A 27,298-nucleotide genomic window follows, 5' to 3' on the forward strand; every position below is an offset into this window, starting at 1 on the left:
GAACACCTGGGGTTGGTTCTGTTAAGACGTATCGATTACTTGGTCATTTATCTTAGTTTGGGAATTGATCTTAGCATTTAGTTGGCTGTCACCTGTTTTAATTTTTTAAGCACAATATGCATGTTCCTTGAGAAATTAGTAAATTTTATATCAAATCTTTTATCGTCGATTTAACAACATGGGGTCCCATCACGTGATTTTATCGTGTTCATATTCATATTCAACCATTATTCTTTTAAATAATTGTTTGTTTACTAAAGTTAAAGGCAGTACTCACAAGCAGCTTAAAATAATCTACACTGTCACTGTAATGAGTTTGTTGGGTTCTAAGTGTGGGCTTAGGCGGGGTGTTGTTTCATATTCAGTTAGATTACTATTACCACACCATAACTTTTGATGTTAATATCGTAACATGTTACGCATGTGCCCACACTTTCATTATGATTTATTTTTAAATTTTTCGCTGTAATGAGTAGTTTATTTAGGCTCTAGATGAACTAAATTTGTTGGATCCTCGGGGTGGCCTGGGGGTATTGTTTCATATTCAGACAACTATTACCGTACAATTGCCATATATGTAACATGTATGTATTTGCCTACATTTATGTTGCAATTCCCTTTTTTAATGCTTCAAAAACGAAAAATTTATTGAGTGGCTATCTTTGAGAAATCTTAAATATATGTTGAATGGGTTAATTTAATCTAAAGACCTCATCTGTTATTGTAACAAATTTTGAAGATTAAACTAAGGGCAAATTATAAAAAAGACCCAAAATATTGAAACATCGTGCGAAGTAAAGATAGATGTGGTCCACTGACAAGTTCAAACAACCTCCATTCATTTTAAAGATAGAAAACTTTGGTTTTATTTACTGGTAATTAATTAACGGCCTGATGCATTGACAGATTTATGAATGGGTGTTGTATATGGGTCAGTGGATATGTGTGGTGAATGAAAGCCCTATATATCATAACCCCCAAAACAATATTTACACAGGATGTAATATATTAGCCAATATTCAACTCGGAATAAAGTAAGTCAATGCACCGTGTCATTTCTCTTGAAGGAACCAAATTCCGGAAAATTTAGAGTAAACAGATTTTTTTAGTTACCTTTATATGAAAAGAGTGCGTACACGTATCAATTTAGTGCTCAACTGACATCGGGACAGGGAATCGATGCCTTCTGCAAATATCACAAAATGAGCACGGCTGATAAAGGCCGTGTTATGATTGTGAATCTAAATGAAAATAGTTTACCATGTCTGCCGTTTGGGTCAGATTTGCTTACTTTTGTTGACTTCTGCTTTTCCAGAACCATTTTAATCATGACCAAATATTATAGATATCCTATCTACGTCTGGAGGTTTAATGAATCGACTTGGTCGCACTTGATTATTCTATCTTTCTACTTCGTAGTCCTCTTCAATAATCAAGACGTACGCGTATGAATATTGACAACCCCCACATTGTGTCTCAATAGTTGCATTGAAATATGTGGTTCGTTCTGATCATAACTTGGTGATCTCTCATGAATACCAAATACTTATATTGTAGTAACCCCAACCTAGAGACCCGCTAAACAACCAACGTAAAATGGCTCATCTTGATGGATTCCAATGGCGTATGAATATTCAATTAATTGCTTTCTTTGCAAGGCATCTCTAGGCAGTTGGTTCTCCGTGGAAGCACCATTCAATCATAGGTCCAATGTCAAAATAATAACCCATTACCAACAAAATAGGGCAATACGACCTTTTACTAGCAGGACGACGATAATCCAGAAGGGAAATGAAGCAATGAGAATGGTATTGTGTTGGAATACACAAAAACTGATTACGTCGTCAACAACGAAGCTCACAAATCAAGTAGTCCACGGGGAGTGTCGTTAAGGTGTTCGACGTGCTAGAAAATGTTGACATGCCTTTAGCTGAAATAAATGTTAAAAAGTTTTTGTCTTGTTTAGAAAATGACGATACACACGGTGGTCATAAATAATGAAATTGTGATTCTTGTCAATATTCGGAAAATTATTGTCTTAAAACACTTTATACAAACCTTTTTTCTAATAATAAAATCATATTTTTTGTAAGACACCGACAACTACAGGCTTTGTAAAAGGATGTGGTGAAATGATATGTAAACTGCACAAGATTGCACATTCATCTCGACAGATCGATATGCAATTAAATAAACGCTTTAGCAAGTACTCACATTTCATGCTCAGTAAAACATCTTAATCAAACGTTTGCTCTCTTGAACAGATCTTTTACGACTGTTAGGATGGTCTTCACATTTTTTGGACATATTTGACAAGAAATCTTTATCCTAATGCCATGTTTTCGATAAAACATATCATAAATCAGACATTGTGTGTGTCTGTCGGGTTTTTCGTCGGATTTCTTGTATATCTGTGTTTAAAAATAAACATATGATATAATAACACCAGAATAGACAATTTGTAGTTGGAAAATAAATACGTATTATATGAAAAATGAAAAATTATGTATTTAAGTTTTGCACATGGGATGCATTGAAACATATATTTTAAGATTTTGAAACATATCTGTTTACAGAAAACATTCTACAGAAATAAATGATATGTTCTATTAATATCAGTTGACGAATGTAAAGATCTATTTATGTTCACTACGTCACAATATTTGCGTTGTTTCAATTACTGTGATATATAAAGGGTTGGCTATTCTAAGATTTGACCCATGGTGGAAGTGGACGTAAACTGCCAGGAACGAACGAACGAACCAGATTTGATGTAGAGAATTAATAGAAGATGTCAATGGAAAATCATTAATAGAGTCTTGTAGTCCACTAATTACTTAGTATATCAACACTGTCACCCACTTGTTCGCCAAGATGATAACATGGAGCGAGGTTAAGACATCATTTAATCCAACATATTGGCACATTGAATTTACTCGAGACCATTTTGTCGTGCAGTATGTTATTAATGTGCTTTCTTTGATGAGATTTGGTTCTATTTAAGACAAGTATTTGCTCCTAGATTGAACACTGGTCAAAGGTTTCCCCTTCAAAACAAAAACTGACATCGCTGTCAGCCTTCTCTTTATTCAACTTGATGGTGTGTGTTCAATCAGGTTTACAACTCTTTTTGTACTCAAATAAATGTAGTCCATCAATTGTTGTTACAGTCTTAGTAACAATGGTCATTTTGATCATCTGAAAAAATTATATTCCCTGTATGTTGGTCTTGTTGTGATAAATATATATGTGTAACTTATTTATTAGGGTTGTATAATAGTTGCAGATGTACATTAACCGTGTACTTTTAGTCTAAAGCTGTTGTCTGTTACAAACGACCAATTGTTCAGAACTCGCTTATTGGGATTTTGAATAGTATAAGATGTACATTGACCTTACTTGTAGTCTATTGTCTGTTGCATTTTACAATTTTACATTTCATTGGGGTTTTGAATAGTTTCTGGTGTACTTGTAGTTTAAAGCTGTTGTGTCTTACAGTTGACGCAATGTTCAGCTCAGTTTTCTGATAAAGACTTTGTCAACACCTTAACACTATCAAAGGAAAGGGTAGGTTCATAGGATTTCGTTTCGATTATTTTAAAACTGGATAGGAATAGGAATAAGACAGAAATTTAGATTTGGAGATACTCAAATTTGAAATACCTTCATTCATGCTCTTGAAGGATTACTCAATTTTAGTATTTCATCGGCAACGAATCACAAAGAAAGTTGAAACCAAGCTGAAAATAGAAAGACACCGAGATTTTGGCATCGTGTCATAAAACCAAAATACTAGTATCGTTACAAAACTAATATATAAGTTGTACTGCATTTACCAATGCAGACTTCGTTGGTGTCATTCGTATACACAAGACGGTGTTAACTTGACACTTAATAAGAGTGTAGGAGTTATTTATCTTTGTATGTTTTGTAAAGTGTCTGGGTTGAGAGCACATGGTGTAAATGTCTCATATAATTTAGAACCAGATAATACCGTGTAAAGTTCGTGTCTATTCTCTGTAAAAGCTAATCGCCATGTTGTCAAGTTAACTATAATTAACCCCCGATATTATGCCACTTAACAGTTGTACATGCTAAATCTATAAATGCTAGAGCCAGCAACAATCGTCCAAAGTCACATCGGGGGTTGTATACAGAAAACCAACATCGACCCAGGCTTTCTGGACGGAGATGTAGGAATAAACGTAGCCTCACATCCCAGCATCCGATCAATTAGAAAAACTAGAAGCTAATATTTCTGATCCTGGAATAATCAAGCGATGAGCGAGAGATAAATTTCACTAAGCCATAACGTTATAGACGGAATAAATGTAGCTTAACATGAAACGAAATTTGAGAAGTGAAGTAAATGGTAATCTTGTAAAAGGTTGTTTTTATCTGTGTTTTCTTCACAAGGCTATCTGACGTGCCATGATAAGGGTGTTTATGATGTTTTTAGTAGCCTTCTCAGTTCATCATTCTTCTCACAGACTAGATAAAACTTTGAAACTGAGCTCAAAATCGCCATTTTATTTGGCACTATTTGGCTTGAAGGTAGTAATTTTATTTACCGTTTAATTCCATTGATGTAAGATTGTAATTTTTTCTTCCTACTTGGCTGGAACTATTGAACGGTAAACACGTTTTCCTGAAACTATGTTAGAACATGTGACCGAAGCATGTTAGGCAGGTTTTAATTTAATAGTTCCCGCATGTAATCTGAGGTCATTTCCGCTTCAGGTACTGTTCTTATTTAGCTGACGAAAGCTACTGTTCTCTTATGTCAGAGATGCGAAAGATAATTATAAGATATTATCTGATTAAGATGGATGACTTCTCCGTTAGATGAAAAGTACAAACAAAACCTGTGGGAGGGGGTCTTTCAATAAAACCACTGAGGAATTTTTAATCTTTAGGACTATTTATTATCCAAAACATTGTAATACCGTTCAGTATTTACAAGGATTTGATTAAATGAAAATTTAGTAGCATTCGCCATTCTTTGCAAGCGATTTAAACACGCTTGCGTCACCTATAGTGTTAAGTTAAATCTTTAGATAGGTCGCTTTAATCCGAATGAGAAAGAGATAGAGGGGAGGAGAGGAGAGAGAGAAAAACGGGATTTAACGTCCACTCGACACAAACTAAGTCATTTCGGGACTAACATATTGTTCAATTTTAATTCAATAATTCGCTTCGCGTTGGGGTCTTTAGCAGTGGGAGGAGACCGGAGGACCTGAAGAAAACCCACAAGGTTGGACAGGCCCACAGGCGACCTTACTCCTTGTTCCGTACAACCGGGGAATCGAAACCACGCCAGTTGACTCAGTGATAGACCTTATGATACAACGCGCACACGCTAACCATTCGGCTATCCATCCCCACCCCCTTTAATCCGAATGAATCCATGCAGATAGAATATCAACGGCTCATACTTTGGTTGTAAATAACCTATCTGGGCAGTAGATTTTAGCGGGTGAAAAAAGAAACTTCGATATTTTCTTGGGTGTTGGTTCCAGTTCTTTGCAGTTTCATTTTCTGACTTTGTGTTGCTGTTGGAATGATGGAGACGCGCGTCGCTAATTGTTAAACATATATTACGCAAGAGCTAAATCTTAAATGTTATATAAATTATTAATTAGATATTTATCAACATGACAAGACCATGCCATCTGATGCTTCCGATTTTCATTAGATTTGAATCAGATCTACCGTTCATCAGCAATTGGTGATTAAACTCAAAAGTGGATAATCGAGACTTTTTTTTATTTTCGTCACTACGGCAACAATGGCATTTGAGGCTGCAAGGTTTTTAAAATGAGTATTTATCGGCTTAGAATGAAGTAATTTGACTGATATTTTCCAAATATCCCAGTTACATTATCTTTAACTATTATAGTGAGAACTGTCAGCTCTTTATCAATGTAACTGGGAGTAAAATGGTAAATAAATCGAATAAGATTGTTTAAACTAGCAGAATATGATTTATTTAGTTCGTAAATACAATTACTAATCATTGTGGGTTAAAATTGATACACGCATACACATAGTTTGAATTTTCTCAAATAACGTGTCTACCAGAATTATAACAAACATCACTGGGATGTCATTGGACATGCTGCAAAAATTAAGAGGTAATTTTGATGGACGTTGTGGGAAATCAGGCAATTAATGACCAATTTAACCTCACTGTTAAAAGTCACTTCTTTTCTTCCTATTTCCTTCATCTTAAAATATCGTTCATTCACGATGCTTGTTGAATTTCCTTAAGATGCATTTTCTAAGAAGAAAAAAACCCTAATATTGCTTTATAAAAAGAGTAAACGATTGAGAATGTGTTCTCGTAATTCATTATTTAAAGGATCTAGTGAATGGCAAATGCTGTGAATCTAAAGAAGCGATGCAAGTCACTCATTAACTAAGTGATCAATGTTAAATTTATCCCTAGTTAGATCGATTAGATCTGTTCGTCCAATAAAACTAGTGTTTTCCCCCAGGCCTTTCCCCCCATTTGAACTGTTGCGCGTTTCGTTGTGATTATTAGCGTAATTTAAGCCCCTTTGATTACCCTACTAAATGTTCTCCGCTAGATTCTTTTTTACGTCATAAATCTAACTTGTTGCAAGTTCATTTGAATAACGAGTAGTCTTAGTACCTGTGACCTGCAGCAGGACGAGATAATCTAATAGACCTATCGCTGCATTATTTAATTTTTAAAGACTATTTTATATTGAACATCTGGGTATGCGTTCTTGTTTCTTGATGTCACTTGCAAATAAAATAAGTTCGAACTGTAATATATAGTCTCTTAAAAATACACCAATTGTGGTTGTACTTGAATATATAAAAAAAATCCCGAATCGGAATTTGGTCCTTTGTTTGGATTTTGACAATGTATTGTAAGATTGGTCCCCTTCTCTAATTTGTGGAGATTCCACATGAGATTTTTTCAACGTAAACAAAACCTTGAAAATGAAATTTGCGGAGCCGTTTTGCTTGAGATCTGATTTAGATTCAGTTAATGTGTATATATCACTATGAGTTGTTTCAGTCTTTGTTTATAACAAAGAATTGATTGCTCGAACGTTTAAATGTACCGGGATTGCTCAAATGACTAATCAAAATAAAACAGCTTTATCGAATCAAATCGTTTTCACATAAATGAAAAAGATTCGGTTGCTACAAGATCGAACATCATTTCTACTGGTGAACACTGATCTAACACTACCATAAGTGTCAATTTAACTGTGTTTCTAGTATGTTAGGAGCCGGTCGACATCGTAGCCCTTTGAGCGAGATTCTTTATGTGAGAACTATTCTGTTATTCTTTTATTATCAGTAAAACAAACTGGGTCGTTTCTGATATTGAAATTTTATGGCGATCTTTAGGACAACGGCAGTAAAATTGGGAAAATTAATCAGATCGTATATTTCCACTTGACTGATTTTGTCAAATGAGGTGTCTATTTTTATGGCTAACAATAATTAGTATAATTTGGTAATATACTACAGTCCAATATTTACTATATCACGCGTAAAAAAAACAGCCATTAAGATAAAACAAAAAAATATCTAAGACCGTTTTTCTTTTCCATGATTAACTTATTACCGATTACAACCGAAAGGAGAAAAGATATCATGTTCAAAACTAGCTGTTTTATATGATAATAAGCCTACTTGTTAGGGTAATTTGTTTCGTTGGCGTTCATTAGACCGTAGTGGATCAATGAACACTTTTGTTACAAATCTCAATGAATATTTAGTCAGGAAAAGGAATACTATGTTTATTAACGGTAATGCCAGAATCGATAATCTTCCATCGAACACCGGTTATACGACTTACAGTCATCTTAATACCATTCGTTTAATGATAATAACCATATATGATAGCCTATTTATGCTTCTTTCATCACTAAAGCTGTCATAATTTTGCACATTAGGTGTTGGACAAATCACCATGTTATTAAATTAATATATGTTATAGTTGATTCAAGATTGCAGCCAGACTATGGGAGGAATGTAAATGGGTTGGAAAAGTGGAGAAAAAGATTATTCCGTTATCTGCATTTTCCTTAATTCATGTAAATTAAGAGAACTCGATAAAATAGCACACACTAGCACATAAATAAGTGTTGTATAGATATTAGAGAACATAGTACACCTTACAGAATAATACACCTTATCGTCTTTCTGAGTAATAAACATTTAATGTATAGATAACGGCGAATATTTTCAGATTATAATTCAGTTTCTTTACTTAGAATAGTTAAACTAAAGAATGTTCGAACATTAGTTGAAATATGAAAGTAGACCTAATAATCATGATGAAAGGCAGTTTTTTTCTCTATTGTTAATGTTCTCGTACCTTTCGACTATACCATGTATGATTCCCAAAACTATTAAATAACAAACCTTAAAACCTCTTTCCACTATACCATTATGATTCCCTAAACATTTAATAACAAACCTTAAAACCTCTTTCAACTATACCATTATGATTCACTGAACATTTAATAACAAATCTTAAAACCTCTTTCAACTATACCATGTATGATTCCCTAAACATTTTCAAATGTTTTAAGAGGTTTTAAGGTTTGTTATTAAAATAACAAACCTTAAAACCTCTTTCAACAATACAATGTATGATTCACTGAACATTTAATAACAAATCTTAAAAGCTCTTTCAACTATACCATAACAAACATTAATAACAAACATTAAAACCTCGTTCAACTGTACAATGTATGTTGAAATAAACGTTTGATAACAAACATTAAAGGCTCTTTCATCTAATACCATGTATGATTGGGTAAACTTTGATAACAGTCAGAAAATAAACCTTTTCAACTGTATCATGTATGATTCAATAAACATTAAAAGCCATACTATACTATGTTTGATGAACCTCGTTCAACTGTACAATGTATGTTGAAATAAACGTTTGATAACAAACATTAAAGGCTCTTTCATCTAATACCATGTATGATTGGGTAAACTTTGATAACAGTCAGAAAATAAACCTTTTCAACTGTATCATGTATGATTCAATAAACATTAAAAGCCATACTATACTATGTTTGATGAAATAAACGTTTGATGACAACCATTACCGCCCCATCCTCACCTTTCTTCACTAAGGTAGAAACACCAGACATTGTATTTCTAATCTTTGAATGACTTTAGCAATTGAGCACCTTAAAAACACAATGACCATATGGAATTCAATGGCTACTTTGTTATAGCACGACGTTTCGGTGTCTCTTATCGTTTTCAGGCACAATAACACTTGTCGAAACATCGCAACGAGTGGTTCTATTTCATAAAGTTTTTTGTGTTTTTAAATTCTGGTTAACCAAAGCTACGCTTCTATCATCCAAACATCCAGGCATGCCTTTTTGAACTTGTATGGGATTTTAATGTAGTTTTTATCTTTATTCCAGAGTGAAAAGAATCAGATTATGATAATCAGTGTGTGGTTGAGACATGTAAGTAAATCTTTTATTAAGATTAAACAAATCATGTTATTTACTTTGTGCCAGGGGCGAAAGGGGGTAGGGCATAATGGCGCACTTTGTGTCATGGGTTTAGTGTTTCTGTGGTTACTCTCAAATGACAAAAAGAATCACGTGATTTCAATGGATTTTCTCGCCTGGGACTCTTTGTGCTCGTCTGGAATTTTTGACATAAACTTTCATGTGCAGATTCAGATCTTCATTACTTTATAATCGTATCTCAACCAGTGTCAAATATATATTACCGCTCATACGTGCTACAAATAGAATGTAGGATGTTCCACGCCTCCTAACGATATAAATGTTGCCCCCATAGTATCTTGTTCCTCATGCAAGATCAGCATTCAACACCCCACCCCACCTCCTCCCGAAATTCGGGTTTTTCTCTGTTGGGAAATGTCGAGCTAGAAAGATGACGAACACTGTCACAAAGTATTCAACCACCGTGATGGAAAATATACGTGAAATTTGTATTGAGTGTGTCCTATCTAAACGACAACTTGAGAAGTCGTTATGACCCTTAACCCTTCATACAGCCCCTATTTATTCCTTGGAGTTCAAAAACTTGTATCTTTTCTGCTAGCAAGGAAACTATCTCTATATAAATCACCAAACCACTAATAAGTGTTCTTGTTATTTGGTTTTACCAAGTAGAAAATGAAATATGACACCATTAGCAGGTGCATTAAAAGAGAGCGATGCATTTTTCTCAAGAAAGTGTTTTTATAATGGCAATTCTCTCGATAAGCCAGCCAACGAGATCGGTATCAATGCACAGCTCTTCTGGGAATACTTTAAGAGAGTATGCATATTGTAAATGTCTTCTTTCTCCCAGGTGAAAAGCTCCAAACATTTAGTCTGAACAAACTATTGATTAAGGTTCATTAAAGAGCTACATGTGTTGGGCACCGAGTCAGAGTGAAATGAAATAAAGTTCACCATGTGTTGCAAATTCAAAATAATAAATCAATTTAATTAATACAGGAGGCTAATATAATGACATTAATTAAAGAACGTCTATGTGCTAGTACTTTACGCAAAATTAGAATTCAAAACATAGCATTTCTCATTAACTTAAAACAGAACAAATAGAAACAGCAGGAGGCTATTTCATTACAGAAACTGTAACTATTAACATTTAAGAAACGAAACTAAGTTAAGAAGGCGCGCAGTATAACGGAAGTTTGTATGCTGGTTCTATTAACTTATATCCCATCCCACTCTTTAGATTAATATGAAAGTGTTAAAGGGATTCTTGACTATAGGGTTCATTTTATATAAGACAGAAACAGTGCATCACCCGTTCAAGTGATTAAAATTGATGATGCATTTTAGAAAATGATGCATTTCGTCAAAATAAGTCCATGTGTTATCAAGGGATTTAGCTTTCGCAATGAACACTTCACATTATTTCTGACTGAAGAATAAACTTACAAGTTTGCACACCTCACTAGAAGTTCATTTTACAAGATGTTCGAAGTTATCTTTTTTTTTTTTTAAAGAATGCTCCATTTTATTCATCTATGAAACTTACAACGTCACTTTAAAGGTGCAATAGGCTACATTTCGTTCATATATAGTTCTAAATTCCAAATTATATGCTATTTTTAATGTAATGACTGTGGTTATAAAGCAATTAAGCAAATCAATTAGAATGGGCTGGCATGTAAGAACGATAAAAAATGGTGTTGTGAAATCAATAGAAGGCAATTTAAAAATAAATGGTTATAACTTAAGTGGAATTGGGTAGATTCGATTAAAATAAAAAATAATTTCTTGTTTTTGGTTTTAAAAGAATATTTGTGATTGTACATGGCGTTAAAATCTATATTGAACCTTTATTCTGGTATGTTGGGGCTTTAAGTGGTACCAATAAGCATTTAGTGCTTATAGACTGAACCAGGTCTAAACCCTTTAATGTGAACAGCGAAAATTGGCAACGGGTAAAAAATAGTCAAAATATACATAGAGAGATTGTCGACAGGTGATTTAAATTAGAACGAAATAATACCAATTCGTTTCGCTAAAAAATGTTGTGCTTATTTAACTTACAAGATAATAGTTGGTAAATTAGATGTAATGGAGCATAAACGCCGACATGTTTTAAACTGAAATGGATGCGTTTCGGAATTGAAATAAAATGGCTTCCATGATGACATGGAAACAAGACAGTAAATATGATAGATGTTTATATTATATATAGATTATGTAGCATGAGATTTACAGGCTAATGTTTTCTTGATATGATCAGGAATGGTATGATGGAAGATTGAAATGGAACCCTGATGATTATGGTGGTGTAGATAAATTACATATTCCATCAGATGATCTGTGGAGACCTGACATACTTCTATACAATAAGTAAGAATAGCTTTTATATTTATGTTTAGTAGGTGTATAACTGGAAATAGAAATCTGCAATACATAAATGCAACGGATTGTCCTGAACCTCTACGGAGATTTTTTAATTTGTACTAAGTACACTTTTGAAATATAGGGTCCAAGAACAGATATGAACTGTGGATTTCGATACTTGATTGTTCATTCAAATCTTTTAATATTAATAAAGAATATGTTCAAATGAACCCCATACCCACTTTTATAGTAAGAAGGTATAAATCTTTTCTTTTTTCTTTTTGCATTCTCAATATTTTTGACATTAAGCAACTAAATCACCATCAAAATTTGCTAACCTAAACTTTGTTCTATTTTATTCTCTATTTCCAGTGCTGATGGTGATTTTGTGATAACGTTATTAACTAAAGCTACCGTATATAATACGGGTAGAATAGTCTGGGAACCGCCCGGTATTTATAAAAGTTACTGCCCAATTGCCATGGCTTACTTTCCTTTTGACATGCAAGAATGCTTTCTCAAGTTTGGTTCCTGGTCATATGACGGTACGGAAGTGGATTTACAACATTTCTGTGATGGAATCGAACAGCCTGGAGGTGAAAAAATAATCCTGAAGGGAATAGACATCAAAGATTTCTATTTCAATGTTGAGTGGGATATAATAAATGTTACGGCCAGACGAAAAGTGAAATTTTATCCTTGTTGCCCCGAGCCTTATCCGGATATAACGTTTAACGTTACTATAAAAAGGCGAACCCTCTTCTACACTTTAAACCTTATAATGCCATGTATATCAATATCTTGTTTGACAATATTGGTGTTTTATTTACCTTCCGACAGTGGAGAAAAAATTACATTATCTATCAGTATTTTACTGGCATTAACTGTGTTCTTCCTTTTACTTTCTGATATTAATCCGCCAACATCATTAGAGATTCCGTTAATAGGAAAGTATTTATTGTTTATTATGTTAGTAGTGACTATGTCTATATTTTTGACGGTCTATACGTTACACATACATTTTAAAACTCCGACAACACATAAAATGTCGCCTTGGGTTCGGAGAGTGTTTACTGATATTCTTCCACGGATTCTGCTCATGCGCAGACCGGAATTTAATCGCAAAAAAGGGAAAGTAGCAGTTCGAACGTGTAATGGTATAGAAATGAGAGAGACCGAATCACGCGAATGGAACACCTTTGAAAATGTTCATCCGCCACCACCTGAGCTGGAACCTGACTTCAGTGTGGATGTTAATTGTACCAGTAAGTATTCACCTGGTGTCATGGAGGCCTTGACTGGTGTAAAGACAATAGCAGATAATTTAAGAAAAGCAGATGAAGAAAATGCGGTAAGTATATTTCAGATTTCACAGGGTAACTACTAATAAAAGTTGTTTTTATTATATTCAAGTCAAAGGCCAAATTGTAAAGATGTGAGTTAGTTACCAGCTATGAAAGTTTCATATCGAACCGCTCTGAAATAATCTGCAGATTTGCTTAACGGGCTTAGGTAATTCATTAAAGACATTTCATTGGTGAATTGCATGAGTAACTTGATAATCGCGGCGATAACTTACCAATATACAGACACGGTCATCCAGAAACACATTTAAATGGTTTTATTTACAAAGATTTTCCTTAGGGGTCCATTTTGAATTTAAAAAGTTATATGAATATGCCGTCCCTGTTGATTTTTCATTGACAATAATATACACTAATTGCCTAAATAGCTACCTATCCATTAATCAACGCAGTTTGATGACTAAACACAACATAACGCATGCAATAGTCGGCAGTAACAGAAACCCACTGTTTCGTACCACTCGAACGTCTAAACGCTTTCTAAATCCCTAAATCACTGACAAGGAGATACCATACTGGAAAAGCCCAAGGAACCTTCTGGGCCAACACCGGTCATGTTCTCGGGATTTCTTGATTAGTGAGCGTGGTATCAAGTAAGCCCACACTGTCCCCTTCATGGCACTCGTGGTGTTTTATACATATAGACAAAATATTAACTATTTATTGGTAAAGAGTTGGGCATAAATCATGTGACGAAATCATGTTTCTTCCATATGGTGATGATTTTCAATAAAAGATTATCGTGTGTCTCGACCTGGAGAAATCAGATTGAGCTCGGCGTTGCGATTGTTTGATGTAAGAAGTATAATTACTGAGAGAGATGTGTGATTGGCACCTACCAGACATCTACAGGCTTTCACTTCTGTCTCAAATCTTTTAAGAATATTACGTGGCGGACTTCTTTTTTCTTAATAAGATTCCATTAGATTTTAAAGAATGACCAGCCACTTGAGGACATGTCTGTAGCAGACGTGTGTATCTATTGAAGCAGACACATCAATACTATATTGACTATTGATGGACTATCAGGTTTTAGAAGAAAGACCTACATGTTGGTAACATGTAGTCACAATGGAAACAAAGCTTCTAAATTATTTCTTTTAAATTCCGAAAGAAAACAGAAGCCCCAAAGTACCCGAGGTTGTTGTTTTATGATCAATTTCTGTCAGGAAGTTCAGCTATTTCTTTAAGCTTGAATCTGACGCCCAAAATAAGTTTATCTTTAAAAGTTATTTAGCACCGCATCCCATACGTGCGAATGAATCTCCCATAGGCCTTTTATGCCAAGCCGCTTACGAGTAATCCTCGGTATCCCCAGACACATCGTTCCGTTTAACTCTACTAACCACTGGGTCCATCCACGGGGGAAATACATAGTCAAATTATTCGTCCTTGATATTTCTGGGTTTTTTATCGACCAATCAAAAATTCGATAAATAGAGAGTGAGTGGGCGAATCGCCGAATCTTTGTTGTAAACTTTATTAAAATATGTTAGGAAATGTTTTTGTGTACATGTCACCTTTTCGATATCAAATTTCTTCCAAACTTTCTCATAATCCAGCGTAGAAGTTGCTGTATTGTGATGAACGTAAACAATGGTGTCAAGACTGGTATGTAAACTGTTTTTTGATTGGTTGGCGGAATCAAACTACCTGGCCAATGAAATGATCAAGGGCCGACAATTAGAATTCATGAATACCCCACGAATGGACCTAGAAGTTAGTGGCGTAGAGCGGAACGATGGCACTGGTGACACCGGGGATGTGTACGGGTCGTCTATGTCAAATCTGCAACCTTTGCTAAAGACAGCTCGGCGCTAACAACATAAATGGCAACACTATATAATTCAAGCCTAATTTTCGATTTTTCACGACTGGTCACGTAATCTAAATATAGGATATCTAATTTAAAATGCCACCTTCCATTCATTTTGTGTAAGCGTTGCACATTTTGTTTGGGTTTCGGGGGAAATGGGGTCATGTTAAATCGATTCATTTGATATGGTTTTAATGTCATAAATTAACTCAAACTATATCTGCATAATTTGACTTAACAGGCCTAAATCTCCGATATTTGCAGATTGGGTAGAATCGTTTTTAATCAGAATACATTAGATTACAGGTCATTTCGGGACTAACATATGATTTAATTTTATTTCAATAATTCGCATGCGCGTGGGGATTTTTAGCAGTGGGAGGAAACCGGAGGACCGGGTGAAAACCCACGAGGATGGACAGTCGACCTTACTCCTTGTCACGTACAACCGGGGAATCGAAACCACGCCAGTTGACTCAATAACAGACCTAATGATACAGCGCGACGTGCTAACCATTCAGCCATGCCCCCCCCCCCCCCCTGTGTCTAGTAACGAAATAATACTATTACAAACACATCTAAAGCACCCACCGTCTTTTACAACTTCTATGTTTGCACGAACATCAAATCTGGTTTAGTACTTTGTATTTAGATCATGTCTTTGCAAATCTCAACTACCACTCTTTTTTATCCAATACACTAGAACTTATTTGTTTTCTCGACTTGATTAAATTTTCCTAATAAAGTTCTATTATACGATACTAGTCTTGTAAGAGTCCAACGAATGTTTCTACCGTTATTCTCACTAATAAAATAACGCCTGTTTTGGCCGTTAGTCGTTCTCATTATCTAATAACACATCCCAGTTGGCGGGAAAAAATAAACTTGTTAAATTAGATTTGTTTATCGACAGAAAACGGGTTGAGCTCGATCTAATCAGTCAAGTTTTTACAATCAGTCAACTCAACCAGTTGGTGGACAAATTGACAGCCGAGTTGCCGCTTCCCTGATTTCTAAGGTACCGGACAAGTTAATTAGGCGGGAAATTCGCATGTTTTTCTCTCTAGCTATGTAGAGTGGAGGGGATAAAAAAAAGTTTGAGCTAGGCTGGTATCGATTGGGTATAAACACGTAACCTGACAACAAGTAACAACTTGATTGAAGACTTGGCTAAAAGTAAAGAAAACGATAATTCAATGAGGCAAACAATAGTCTAGTAAAGGAACTTCTACTTGCTGGATGATGATGCCAAATGACGACGGTGGTGCCAATTTTGGTTCCCGTTTTTGTGATTAGTATCGATTTCTATGACAGCTTGTCAATCACATCTGAGGACTGATTGGGTTTAAGGGACAAAGGGAACGTAAAACGCGCGACAAATTCGCGTCATATGACAATAAGTATGACTAGTAATCCGAAAATCAAAAATGTGATGATAGCTAACTGAATTGTACCCGTTCAGTTTAGCTTCAATTATGGTTTCTTTGATCATAGAATTAAGTTAATATTGTGCAATAAAATTCCCTGGAGTCTCTTGGCGATTGAATGCTTCAGGAAATTCGTCTAATAACGTGCAGTAGAAAAAGGCTACTCGTGTCAGTTAAAACCAAAGTACAGCATAATGCCGTTAATAAGCAGACAAAATGTAAAATGTATTTAGATCAAAAAAAGGGTAGACATAAATAATTCAATAAAAAGGCCTATGGATTTGACTGAATTGATCTGGTTTCTCGTTACCCCGAGAGAACCCCTCTCCTTAATTGTCCTGATTATTTCTAATTTACTTAAAAATTCGTATCATCAGCAAGAAAGCGTGGATGTAAATTTGATTCATGGATAAATCACTATTGGTCTAAAATTACATAACATCTCTGTATCCAATAAAGACTATTCATTTTGAAAGTGCCAAAAGCGGAATCATGATGCAATGATGCACACAGTAGTGTAATGTTTTGAGCTTCCAACGAGGTATGTTAATAGCTACCGTTACTCAAACTCATTAGTTGCTTTTTCGTGTTCTTCAATGCTGTATCGAAATCGTAGAGGCGTCTTGTTTTAATTAGCTAAATATAAATAATATGATATGAAGATCATTTTTTCAGTATTTTTACTATTATTATAATATGTCTATTGCAGGCAAATACAACGGTGACCATGGCTTACTTACCTGGGAAGTCCTGTTCGATCGCTGTGTCAACCGAGACACTTTCTCTGGATTATCCAGTATCTCTCACGTTGTAAAATTACTAATTTGCGTAGCCCTATATGCATGCTAAAACAATTAAATTTCCACTCTATATTTTATTCTGAAGCAAAACGACAATAGAAACAGTCCTAACCGTGAGACAAACAGATTAATAACATAAACTTCATAAAAAAATGCTCAGCAGTTGATGTTCAAAATAATATATTAATTATACAAAGATATATAAATATATCAAAGTTACTGCATATTTGTTAGATGTCCTTAATCTAATATGAAATAAGGGTAATTAAGTACTTAACTAAGGATCCTAGTAATATATTTCTCTATGAACACTATAGCTACATTATATTCTTTCTAAATATATTAACTAGAGCACGTGGCAAACTTTCTTGAAATATAAGTCTAGCATATTTTACATGTAGATAATTAAGGTTAAGATTATAAACAGCTTGTCTATGATATTGACTCTAGAAGTAACAGGTGTTACTGGGTGTTATTGATTTTGTATAGTGTAATATTTGTGTCATTTTAAACCGGTTGTTTTGGGTATTAAAAGTATATGGATCGATATCGCGTATCTAATATTTACTTTCATATTTAACGGCGACTTTAAAATATTTGGATAAGGCAGAGAGTTTTATGTTGGAATTGCGAATTGGTCCCAGGTATCATCCATTGTAATAGATTGTTTAACTCGGTACTGATACCTGGCTGGATAGAGACCACCAATAATTCCTCTCAATTAGTAGGCCACGAATTGTAGATCCTTTTGTCTGCGATATCACCTTCTGTTGAAGTGGACATTAATCATTATTTTATCTACTCCTGCTGCAGTTCCGTATATTTATAGCCTTCCTCTCCCTGAGAAGGACCCCTATCTAGTCGTTCGGATGTCACAAAAATCCGAGGTCCCGTGTATACATTGGCATGCACGTAAATCCCTTAGAAGTTGGAATTCGATATAAGAGTAGGCCATAGTGCCGCTGCCCGGGAAAAATTTCCCTCCTAACACACTGGATGACGTATGCCCATCTTCATTAGCCCAATCTGAACAGAACAGTAGGACGTTAAACCCCATTCCATTTCATTTACATATTTTGACTTTTTGCGAGAAAATCGGAGAAAGGTATTTGAATTTGCATTTTCTACTAAGTTTTAGTGGTTCCAGATTTTGAGGCGGAAGGATAACATACATGTAGTTAAGAGTTTGGTTATGTTGAAATCTGAACTCATTTATGTCTTTAAATTAAATGTATTCATATTAATTTAACCACAGTACCTATGGGTTAATAGAAAATCTTCTTGGTTTTTAGTTATTTAGATCGTGTATAAGTAAACGTGAAGTAAGCCTCAGTCCGAACATTACCCGGTTTGGTGATCACCATGACTATAAATTCTCGTTAAGTTAACCCTCAATGAGCTTGAATGTGTCTACGCGCTTAATTATTCTCCTCGGAATCCTCCTATATTCTCCTTGTTCGTGTTGTGTGGCTGTATTCTTTATAGTATACAATACTTTACTAAAACAGGACGCCCAGGGAAATGCTGGTACTATGATAAAAGGTCAACATACGGCATTTACAGGCATTGTAATCCTACAATCGGCTATTTTCTTGAGCATCATTGCGGTTTTTATTTGGTTTTGTTGCCAACTGTGCAATTGCAAGTGCTTTTTCTGTTAAAGACATGATGCAACTGAGTTTGTTTATTGTAGTGATAGTCGCACGCATCAAGACTTAGAGAACATATGCCACGGCAAGGAAAATCAGTGATGAATATTCTTTGCGTTGCAAGGGTGAAAAAAAATCCCTTTTTCTGACAACCATAATGAGAGGGGTTCACTAGTCCGCAGGTGCACTAGTCCGTCCCTATAAGAATTACTATAATATGGGCATCAATAACCCTAATAATAGATATCGGTGGACCAACCCTACCCAATAGATATCGGTGGACTAATGAACCCTGCAGACTAATAAACCCGCGGACTAGTGAGCATTTCCCACCATAATGACGTAATAATCATTAATGACCAATCAGATCATTAAATACAGTACTAAATTTAAATTCCATTTACACCTTGGTTATTATGGAGTTGTTTTAAAATGTATAAGTTCAGATGATCGGTATCCGATAGCGAACAGACAAGTACAAACAAACTCTGTCTTTTGTAAGCTCTTTTGAAAACAGAAGATAAATGGTGGTTAAACATGTCGCCTACGTACACAATTATTGTATCCTATGACTGAAGGTCTGTTCCGGTTTTGAATTTCAATATAGATATATGTATATCTTGGCAATTTGTTTTGTTTAATAGTTTCTCTATAGCTGGGAGCCACGTTGGCTCAGTGAGTAAGAGAAGTTGCTAGCTAACCCGGAGGTCCCGTATTCGTTCTCGGTGTTCGCCCTTGTCGGTGACGCAGGGCCGGGCCTGGCAAGTGACAACGTATAGTCGTCCGGATGGGACGGAAAACCTAGGCCCCGTGTACATATTGGAGTGTACGCAAAAGAACCCTTGGCGGTCGGAATTAGATATAATAGTATGCTAAATTCTCTTTATAGCACACTGTATGGCGTATGCCCGTCTCCATTAGCCCAGGCTTCGTTAAACCTCATTTCATTTCTCCCGATGGCTTGGGGTAGTTTCTTTAGGGCGATAATATAAGACATTTAAATCATCTTTACTTGCCGACAGCACGACTGACTAACATACCAAATGTCACTCAGTCTTAGAAATTATCTATTTTTTGATCTGTTAGTTCTGCTAACAGTAAAACCACTATGACCGCACTACACAAGCACACACTAAACATGACAGCCAGTGAGACGAAATACCCACTCAAATTAAATACCCACTTAGCTAAAATACTCTCCCGATAAAATACCCACTAATACAAAATACCCACTCAGACAAAATACCTACTCCGACAAACGTATAGGTGAACTGAGAATGACGAAAATTGCACAATTTTGTAGAATATCAGCTTCATCATTCGCCATAAACTTGTTTAAATGAATGAAATTTATGTATTTTTTCTGATTTTATCGTTTCAGGAAGTAAGAGATTGGAAGTATATTGCTATGGTGATGGATAGATTATTTTTATATATATTTACAACAGCGTGTTTTACTGGAACACTTAGTATATTTCTTTATGCCCCATCTCTATACGATCCCAGATTACCTTTAAATACCTCCGATACATCGGGAATATGTGTGTATTAATATGTGTATATTAATATGTGTATATTAATAAACTTTCTTTTAACCACGAGTGTTCGATTTAACAGATGTATCATGTTCAATTTATTACTGAAACAGATAACAATGAGATGAAGATTTTGTAAAGAAAAAAAAAAGTTTTTTTGGTTCAAAATTTCAGGGATTTTAGCTTAAACAAGCATTGCATTTGAACACCCATGGTTATCAGTCTTACCAGCAGGTCGATATTGTTAAATTTTTTGATAAATTATTAAGAATTCGGATTAAAATCGCTAAAAACAATACTTTTGTGCTCACACAAATTACCAATGTTCTAAACATGTTTTATTAATTTATTATTATTATGGGGTGGGGTATTGTTTTTGTTTAAAAATGTTTGCCAAATCTGTACCACTATATATATTAAGCTGATAATATTATATAGCACTATTCTTCTGTAATTATTTGATATTTGCTGCCGGTTTTGTCGAGTCGAATCCCGTATGGAACAGCATGCTTGGAATTTCTAATAAGTCGTTAAGGACACGGTGTAATGGGTTCTTTATATCTAGAATATTGAATTCGTAAATGGTCACCAATAATTTCTTGGTCACCCACTAACCGATTTTCATTTCCATATTAAAAGTGGATTGCCTATCGCCTACTAGTCTACTACGTCACTTAATGTTCTCGGAATACAATAAGGGCCATGGGATCATATTTTGTGACACGTTTAATGCATTTGGTTAGCGTAATCAACTGATTGGGTATATTTACGAAGAATAAGATGGTGGGTATTATTAAGAACCCCAGTTATATGAACATAATGAAGACGGGTATCTACAATATGACGAGATGGAACTTGAACCCCTTCAAACCTAATCGATTGTTCCGGGATTGATTTAGACAACACAATCGACAAACCGAGATCAATATCGTATCTTTTATTTAATTTGGCTGAAAACTGACTTTAGCATCATTTGTCTATATTTCCATTTCTCATCATCTTTATATATAAACATAAATGAACTGTATTTATATATTATTTGTATATTAACAATATTTATTTGTAAAGTGATAATATGTAAATGATAAAGGATATATTTGTTATTTAAATTATTACCAAATCAATACAGTTATTTATTAAACCATTTTAATATAATGTTAGAGATATGGAACCCAGTTTTTGTTTGCTGCTGACTTATATATGCTGTACGAATTGCTTTGTCATTATCCGAATGCTTATTTTAATTGTACAGAATCACAACATCGCCTTTTAAGATGGTGTTCAGCAAAGTATTGAAACTCTGCAGAAGAATAATTCCATACGTATAATAAGCAATGTTGCACATAAATTTATATTTCACACTTTTTGAATATTCAGATATTTTTTCATTAAAAGGTATCTTTTTTGGTTGGTAAAGGGAGACTTTTGGTTACCATTTGTAATGGGTGAATCCCAAGGGTATATATAGTCTCTGTACGTCATTTGCATTTTTCGGATTAATTCACGTTAAATTGTACTCAAATTGATTATTTAACATTTAGTTAAGAAAAATATCAACGGTTAATAATCTCCAGGCTTGAATTCAATCTGATTAAAAAAGAGGCCCATCAAAAGATTTTAGCAGAGATTATATAGGTGGTGCTGCCTTTGACATATCCCGTATACATCGTGTGCAGGGGGTGGCGAATGTTGACAAATTTCATTTCATCAGAACTTTTTAACTGTTATTCCTTTTAAAGACCCAACTTTCACAATATTGTAGTTTGCAAGTGATTCCCGAATCCCTCAAATGACGTTCAGAGACTCTATCGTATGTGCTTAGAAAATAGAAAATGGCATAAGATTTAAAGAACTATATTATGTGTTTGAATGAACGATCGAATTATCTTGGGTATTACATTAAGAAAATTCCGTTTATTTGACTTAAACCATGCACATAATAATCCTTAAGTGTGAGTGGGGATCTCAATATGCTTCTGTCAAAATATTCAAATTCGGGTGGCAGTTGTCGTACGATATGCAGGCTTAACCAAAATACCCGATACCTCTTCTATCGTCTAGCCTAATCCGCTTCATAGACATAACTTGGTGGGGTTCCTCCTATATTTCGATTTAATCTGCTTGTGATCGATTGCTAATGGATTTTAAAAGTTAAACGTACGATAAACAATTAAAATTTCCTTATTCGTTCTTTTATTTAAGAAATTCCAATCTGTATTTCTTTCTCTCAGTAAAATAGTCAAACTAATGGACTTTACAGTCATTTGTTATCATTGCAGTTCGGTGGTAGACATATTGTTATAATGCTGCTTTAATGAGTTCTGTACCATTAAACCTCCAAGCTTTCTAGCAAAGGCGGTTTAATTATCTGTGGATGTTGTCCTTAAAGGCAATCCGTGACCGAGAGTTGTATGGTGCTTCCATGTTTAATAAAGTTTTGTTATAATATGCAAATAAAGTATTATTAGTTATTTCAAATATTGGTTATTAAATTTTGTTGGCATTCGGTCATAAACCTTTCAACAGCAGAAATTAAAGAATGGTGGGTTGGTTCTTTATAACAATTCGTCTATAGGCCCTACTCTTAAACATTGAAGCTGGGCTTACCGGTGGTCGAAAAAGTGTACACGTCCGCCAGTAGCACTTTGAAGGATGGCTTTCAAGTTGTCAGGGGCTATGCATAATATTGATGAACAAGTCTTAATTTCTCAGCATGATTAACCGAATAATCCCAGCAAGTAAAGCAGGCGAACAACCCCAGCAAGTAAAGCAAGCAATCAATCCAAGCAAACAATCCCGCAAGTAAAGTAGGGAAAGAACCACAGAAAGTGAAGTAGGGAAACAACCACAGGAAGTAAAGTGGGGAAACAACCACAGCAAGTAAAGTAGGCAATATATCCCAGCAAATAACGTAGGGAAACAACCCTAGCTGCTAAAGTAAGGAAATGTCCCCAGCAAGTAAAGTAGACAAACAATCCTAACAAGTAAAGTATGGAAATGACCCCAACACGTAAAGTAGGGAAATGACCCCAGCAAGTAAAGTAGACAACAACCCCAAAAAGTAAAGTAGGGAAACAACCACAGCATATAAAGTAGGCGAACAACACAGAAAGTAAAGCAGACAAGAGTAATTGTTCATCCGAACACTCGTTCAAATATGTCATGCATTAGGCTATGATCAGAGAAGTCTGTGGTTATTTCTATCAGATATTCTTCAAAATTGACCACATTTGTTTGCGGGGGGGGGGGGGGGTTGGTGAAAGTCCTTTTTAATATCAACTATTTTAACACCATGATTGATTAAAGAAGGGTAGTTGGATGGCTGAATGGTTAGGGCATGCGCGCTGTAGCATAAGGTCTCTCATTGAGTCATCTGGCGTAGTTTCGATTCCCCAATTGTACGCGACAAGGAGTATAGTCGCCTGTCCAACCTCGTGGGTTTTCTCCAGGTCATTCGGTTTCCTCTCACTGATAAAGGCTCCTACTCGTAAGCGAATTAGTGAAATAAAATTGAACCATGTGTTAGTCCCGAAATGACCTAGTTTTTGTCGAGTGGACGTTAAACTCTCTCTCGCTCTCCCTCCCCTCTCTCTCTCTCTCTCTCTCTCTCTCTGATTATAGACGATTTCTCAGAGAAATACCAATTTGTCGGTGTTTCGCCAAATCTTGAATTTGTCACATGTCATGTTTTATTGATTAGTTAGTTATAAACCTTAACGAAACGCCTCTTCACTAATTAAGTCAACTGCAAACTACTTGTAAAAATTGAATTTTACAAGACAATATTGTACCGCTTCCCTTCATTCTGCCATGTCTTCGTGACGTGAATAAAACTGGATTTCTGATAGAGTTATCTGTCCTTGGCTTTTGTGAAGATTTAAGTCGTCTAATGGAAAAAGTAAGTGTCAATTAATAAATAACTGGAACTGAATGCAACTGTGTGTAAGTAAATACCTCTCAAGTAAAGTTCACGCCGTGGACCTCGGTATTCAAATGTCTTCACCATAAATCATGCGAATTGTCATGAATAGACTGGCAAGGAAAGAGACCGGAGGGGAAATACGTTTCGTGGAACGAGGGTCGATGCTATGTTATCCAGCAAGTATAGATATTGAACTAAGGGAGACGGTTTCCAATGTTTACTTGGCGAGATGTTGGTGATATTTCCCCTTCTTGTTAACTTGCTATTCACTGGGTCGCCGGCATCATTTCTAAAGACTTTACTAGATTAGATAGTGAATGGTGTAAGGACATTCTTCACAAGTCTAACATTTCTTTAGTAAATTTCCTGGCCGCGTTATGTAATTATGGATTATTTTATCTCAGTTCAATAACGTGTGTTTTCACAGCAAACCATGTCTTCGTGGATTTCAAACACAATATTTGATGGCACACAATATAAGCATTTGCTTAATACTACTTTTATGGGGGAGATTTGAATCATTTCCAAAATTTGAACACGAATTTATTTCACAATCTTTGAACTTAAAGAAGTTTTTTGGGATTTATTTCGTGTGAAATAAAGATATTTTCTATTAGATTTTCACCTATCCCGATCTCGTTTTTGTCTAACATGAATATGGCGTATTAAACTCAAATGTTTCACAGAGAAGACTTCCTATGGGGTCTTTTCATACCTATCTGAAGATCATGGTTTGAACTTTTTACGTGCAGCAACTTTGAAAAGAGGGATGCACTGTAAAAACGACCACTGTGATAGTGTTGGCAACTAGATCTTCTCAGAAATTGTTACGTATCTAAGTTCTCAAATACGAAGTGGTATCAGGGCCCTTATTCACGAAAATTTAAACTAAGATAAAATCGAAATTTTAAGAAATACTGCAACTTCATTGGATATATGTAAATTGATTTTACCGGTCAGCCAATCGAATTGCAGTATTTCTTAAAATTTCGATTTTATCTTAGTGTAAGAATACGTAAGACCACCCTTCCTCGTGCACGACACATGGACAATAATTTCCAATATATATATGCAGCTATCATTTAGTTTAAGAATGATAGTTTCATCCCATTTTATTTATATTGATGTTTTCCGGTATTAATTAGTTTTAAAGATTATTCCAGAGTGTATTTATTCTACACTAGTCCATGTTCAATAAAACAAACCTTTCATTATGTAAAATAACACATTTTCACATTAAATGTGTTTAATTTTGATTGATTTGCTATACTCAGATTTCTAAAATTAAGTTTCAAAAATTGTTCACTGTCCCTTCCCTTCTGTAAACAAACCACAATAAGGGCCAGCCCTGGTTAGCACTGTCCGGCGGCAGCACTTTTTGTCTCCAGCATTGAAAAAAGTTTGTCTGCTGGGACTGTAGAAGAATACAAGTCGAGTGGTGTTCTTGTCACAATTTACAGTTTAAGTAAGTTTGATGTATGTTGTGCTTTGTCACAATTTACAGTTTAAGTATGTTTGATGTATGTTGTGTTTTGTTTCTCGTAGAGTTTTAAACGCAATGACCACCCCTGGCAAACTTAACTGTAGCTAACTGTAAAATCTTTAATCAAAACACATACGAGTACATAAAAACCTTCAAAAATTTGCTAGACACTTTAATGTGGCTCTTTGTTTTAATTAGCCCCGATAGACAGGTGAACTCGAGTACAGCCGTTCAAATGATGACAATCAGCAACGTACTGAACCCACCAACTACTTCCAGTTAGTGTTATTTTTAACAAGAACACTGGGCAACTGTTAGATATTTCTGTAAGATTTAATCTGAAAGTTTTATCAGATATTATCTAGTATGATATGATAAAAACAGCTGAATAAATATTGATAAATGCTATTGGCTAGTTAGGTGTGACTACGGGAGAAACATGCCTCGATGTTTTATAAACAAAGGGATGCTGCATCAACGATTAGCGCATCATCACTTCAGTAAAACCTGATGTTATCTTCCTTCTTTATTACTTGCTGTCTGGCTGTTTATCATCATCGTATGCCATTAAATACCATTTGTTATTTGTTCCTTTTAACGAAACCAAAATGATGGAGTTACTTTGGTTTTCGAAGATGCGTTTTCTTACAGTCTGACTGATCCCATCAAAGAGAGAGCGAGAGGGGGGGGGGTTAACGTCCACTCGACACAAACTAGGTCATTTCGGGACTAACATGTGGTTCAATTTTATTTCAATAATTCGCTCGCTAGAGGAGGAAACCGGAGGACCGGGAGAAGACCCAAGAGGTTAGACAGGCGACCCTACTTCTTGTCACGTACAACCGGAGTAAGCGTCCGAAATAGAAATGAAATCAAATTGGGTTCAACACCCTAGTGTTATGCTCCAACTGGGCTACAGGCTACGACCTACTCTTATATCAATCCCATTTGCAAAAGGATCTTTTACGTGCACGCCAATGTGTACACGAGACTTCGGTCCTGCACCACTGACAAGAAGGAACCACGTCGGAAAATCCCAATGAACTTTCTCGGCCAACGTCTTACTCACTGAGCCACCGTGGCTCCCCGTTCGAAATAGCCATTTTAAAAAATATGTTTTTCGAAGATGCTGCCATAAACCTCTGTTATTGGTTTTCATTTGGATGAGTTTTGAATTTGATGGATGAGCAATCATTGTACTTGAAAGGGCAATAAGAGTCGTGAATTTTTTATCACTATCCTTGCGGGACAGCGTTTATAATTCTACACAACATGCATTAGTCATAAAAAGACAGTGCAAAAGAAATTGGGTTTTGTGTTAACATTATTATTGGCAGGATGGCTTTTTTTCCAATACAAGATGAATACAAACTGCAGCTAAACAAGGTCGTGAATTCTGGACCAAGATAGTATCATACAAAGAATTACACGATTC

The 27,298-nt window shown here is 35.2% G+C and overlaps 1 protein-coding gene across 1 annotated transcript in view; it reads left to right on the top strand.

Moving 5' to 3' along the window:
- Positions 1-22,936, top strand: part of LOC126818190 (acetylcholine receptor subunit alpha-like) — a 40,517-nt gene extending 17,581 nt beyond the window's left edge. The window contains exons 2-5 of the mRNA XM_050545456.2: positions 9,441-9,485; positions 11,764-11,873; positions 12,240-13,218; positions 20,305-22,936. Of these exons, the coding sequence (XP_050401413.1) occupies positions 9,441-9,485; positions 11,764-11,873; positions 12,240-13,218; positions 20,305-20,475 (1,305 nt within the window). The 3' untranslated portion in view covers positions 20,476-22,936. The remainder of the gene's footprint in view (positions 1-9,440; positions 9,486-11,763; positions 11,874-12,239; positions 13,219-20,304) is intronic.
- The last annotated feature ends 4,362 nt before the right edge of the window (positions 22,937-27,298 follow it).

This window comes from Patella vulgata, chromosome 4, assembly GCF_932274485.2.
Source record: "Patella vulgata chromosome 4, xgPatVulg1.2, whole genome shotgun sequence".
Taxonomy (NCBI): Eukaryota; Metazoa; Mollusca; class Gastropoda; family Patellidae; genus Patella; species Patella vulgata.